At 16.9% G+C, this 3,649-nt stretch overlaps 1 protein-coding gene across 1 annotated transcript in view; it reads left to right on the forward strand.

Moving 5' to 3' along the window:
* The window catches only part of LOC102676122 (endocuticle structural glycoprotein SgAbd-1-like), a 7,183-nt gene extending 6,413 nt beyond the window's left edge, over positions 1 to 770 (forward strand). The window contains exon 2 of the mRNA XM_006624896.2: positions 414 to 770. Within this exon, the coding sequence (XP_006624959.1) occupies positions 414 to 681 (268 nt within the window). The 3' untranslated portion in view covers positions 682 to 770. The remainder of the gene's footprint in view (positions 1 to 413) is intronic.
* Positions 771 to 3,649: the final 2,879 nt, after the last annotated feature.

The raw sequence follows: 3,649 nt of genomic DNA on the forward strand, positions 1-3,649 counted from the left end.
TTGTAAATATTTTTATATAAAAATTAATATTTTATTTTAAATTAATTTATTTTTTATTTTATTTGAAATCAATATTTGTTTTTTCATTTATTTCATTTCAATTTAAAAAAATTTTTTTTATATTTTCTAATCCTGATAACTATCTTTCAAACAAAATCCTTCTCTTTTATGAAAACGAAATTATAACAATTTATACTGGTTTAATCTTTATTCATCAAATTCTATTAGATTTCTATTAAAAATTATAAAAAAAAAGTTAGAAAAAAAAGTTAGAATGATGTTCATGAAATATAGCTGTTCTATTTAATATTGTTCTATGTAATATTATTTTCATTTCAAATAAAAAAAGTCATCCTGAAATTATATAACATTATATAAGATTAATATTTCTTGTATTACGTATATTGTTATAGTTACGATACAGAAAATGGCATATCTGTAGCAGAACAAGGTACACCCAAGTTTATTGGACCGAATCAAATTGAATCAGTTCGAGGACAATTTAGTTATACTGCACCGGATGGCACACCGATTTTGCTTACTTATACTGCTGACGAAAATGGTTTTCTACCAAATGGTGCTCATTTACCAACACCACCACCAATACCAGTAGCGATACAACGTGCTTTGGTTCATAATGCAGCTCATCCTGAAGAAGAAGAACCTTATAGAAGATATTGATGAACATAAAGCATATTTTAACTCTCTAAGAAAGCTCTAGTGACATAAATAGAATAGTACAACATAGATATGAAAAAAGATTTTCAAAACCTTAAGCATTATCATACTTGATAATATCTCTGATAGTCAAATATATAAAATGTATTATAATTCATATTCAAATTCATTTTAAAAAATTTTTACATATTATAATATTTAAATATTTTATAATATTATAATATTTTTAATATTATTTTATTTAATTTTTCATGCAAAATTTTAAATTTTATATTATATAATATTTTTTTATATTTGGAAATTATATATATTTTTCACAGTTATGAAATACAAATGAAAAATAGTTAATTATTATTATATATGGATTATAATATAATAAAATTTAATATAAAAAATTATAAAATTCATAATAAATTTATATTATCTTATTAATTCGTTCGTATAAACACTTCGTTCGACGGTTCGCATAAGAATGAAAATTCGGGCGTGCAGCGGTCGCGGTACAATAATAGATTTAATAATAATAGGAACAAGTAATTTTTAATATAATGTTTTAAAAATACTTGTAAAAATAATCATATATTTTATAATTAAAATAATAATGCTTAAAAATATTATGTTCTAGAAATGTTATGTTCTATGCAAAGATGTATAGAAATATTTTTTTAATTCATAATCAAATTATAAATCATAAGCATTTTTATGAACGTTTGATTAAACTTTAATATTTAATTAAAAAATTGTGAGAATTTATGATTTTATGAAATTTTATAAGATCTTGTACTTCAAAAAATACTTAAAAAATTATAAATTGATTCAAATATCTTTTTTATTTCTATGTTGTATATGTTGTATTGTCTGATACGGTTTTAATCTACTGATCATATTGATTTTATTCAAATGCCTGCCACAAGAACTATATTTTATTGCGTGTTGCTTTATAAATCCTAATACGAGAAGACTAATTTTAATAAACATATATTTTTCATATCCTTCAATTTTATTTACATTACATTATTTTTTTTCACATAGTTATTTTGAAAGTTATTTTTGTAAGTGTAATATTTTTTATATATATAGACCAAAAAATGTGCAATGAAATAAAAAAATATGCGAAAAAAAAAGAATACATAAATAAAAATATTATTTTATACTTTGCTATATCTCATATTTTGTTAATATATATTATGTATATATAAATATATTAATATGAATATCACGTTATTTGTATATTATATAATTTACCCATTATTATTGAAAAATATTAAAAGAAGTTATGAAAAATAATTAAATATAGATTTATTTTATTTAACATAATTTATTTATTGGAAACAACATATAATTTTAAACGTAAATCATTATTGATAGTATACGATAGTATAATATATATATTACATCTATTAATAGTATATGCATATATTTGAATTAATGTATATTTAATTTTGTTATGTTTTCTTTATTAATTATGGCAATATTAAACTCAAATTTGTTTTTTTTTTAATAAAATATTTATATTTTACAAATATATACAATTTAATTAAATGAATATTAATATAATAAAATAATATTAAAAATTAAATGAAATCACAATTATTTAAAGTTAAATACAATAGAATACAATTATTATAATATATTACAACAGTTCAATTATTTGAACTAATTAAAAAAGAAATTCTTTCGAATATAAACAATTTTTCGAACAATTTATTATGAAGAACCAAATTTGTGAATACATCACAGAACAACTAGAAATTTTCAAATTTAAATATTTATTATATAAAAAAATATCTGATAAGAAATATTAATAAAAAATAAATTAATCATTTTCAGATATATTCTAATATATACAATGATTGGTATGTATAGAAATATTTCTTTTTTAATTTAACTTTTTCAATTTTTATTTAAATAATTTTTTAATAAAAAAATTCAATTAAAATATTTTATATTTCCACTTATTTTATTGTGATAAAATTCATTTTTTTATTAAAAAAAAATAGTGTAAATATTTATAAGTAAAATAATTATAAACTTCATATTAATATTATATATTATATAATACATTTTATATTAATTTCTATTATATATTAGTGAACTAAATTAAAAAATGAATTAATACTACTAAAAAAACTTTATTAAGTTTTATTGTATTTCTTGAAAAAATAAACGATTTTAAGAATAAAAGTATTATGAAATCTAGTTTTATTTGAATTTTAAAGTTAAATTTAAATTATCGAAATATACTATATTATTTTATTTAAAAAATTACTATTAAACAATTTTTTTATTCTTAAAAGAAATTAATTTCGAACTTTTGAGTCAAAAATATATTGAATATTTCAATATATTCTGTATATGAAAAAAATAAAATTATAGTTAATATAAAAAAGAAAATGAGAATTATAAAAATTATGATTCTCCTCAATTTAATGCTGAACTTAAGAATAGATTTTTGAATATAATATTGTACAATTTAAATTTCATGAAAAATTCGAAGTAAAAATGATGTATAATAATACATATTTTTAATTTGAATGATCAGTTTTCGATATAATTATATCTCCATGTTATATTTCGAATTATATCTGTAATATTTGTAAATTGTAGATTTTTTAGAAATTAATAATACCTTAGAATATTAGTATATAATAGGATTATATACTATAGTATTAGTATATAATTATAATATTATACTACTATTAGTACTATTAGTATTATAGTACAATAATAATATTATACTATAGTATTAATATATATTAGTTATAATAAGATATATATATCCATATATTATTCGTGAAATTGTCTATGTATTAAGAATATTAATACTTATTGAATTAATTACTTATCGAATATTTATCGATCTTAATCAAAAGCGATTAAGTAAAAGATAAAAAAAAATTTTTTTTATTAATTTTTTTATTAGATAATATTAATTAATTATATTATAAACACATATATTTAAAACATATAT

The sequence above is a fragment of the Apis dorsata genome, unplaced genomic scaffold, assembly GCF_000469605.1.
Source record: "Apis dorsata unplaced genomic scaffold, Apis dorsata 1.3 scaffold_1171, whole genome shotgun sequence".
NCBI classification, from domain to species: domain Eukaryota; kingdom Metazoa; phylum Arthropoda; class Insecta; order Hymenoptera; family Apidae; genus Apis; species Apis dorsata.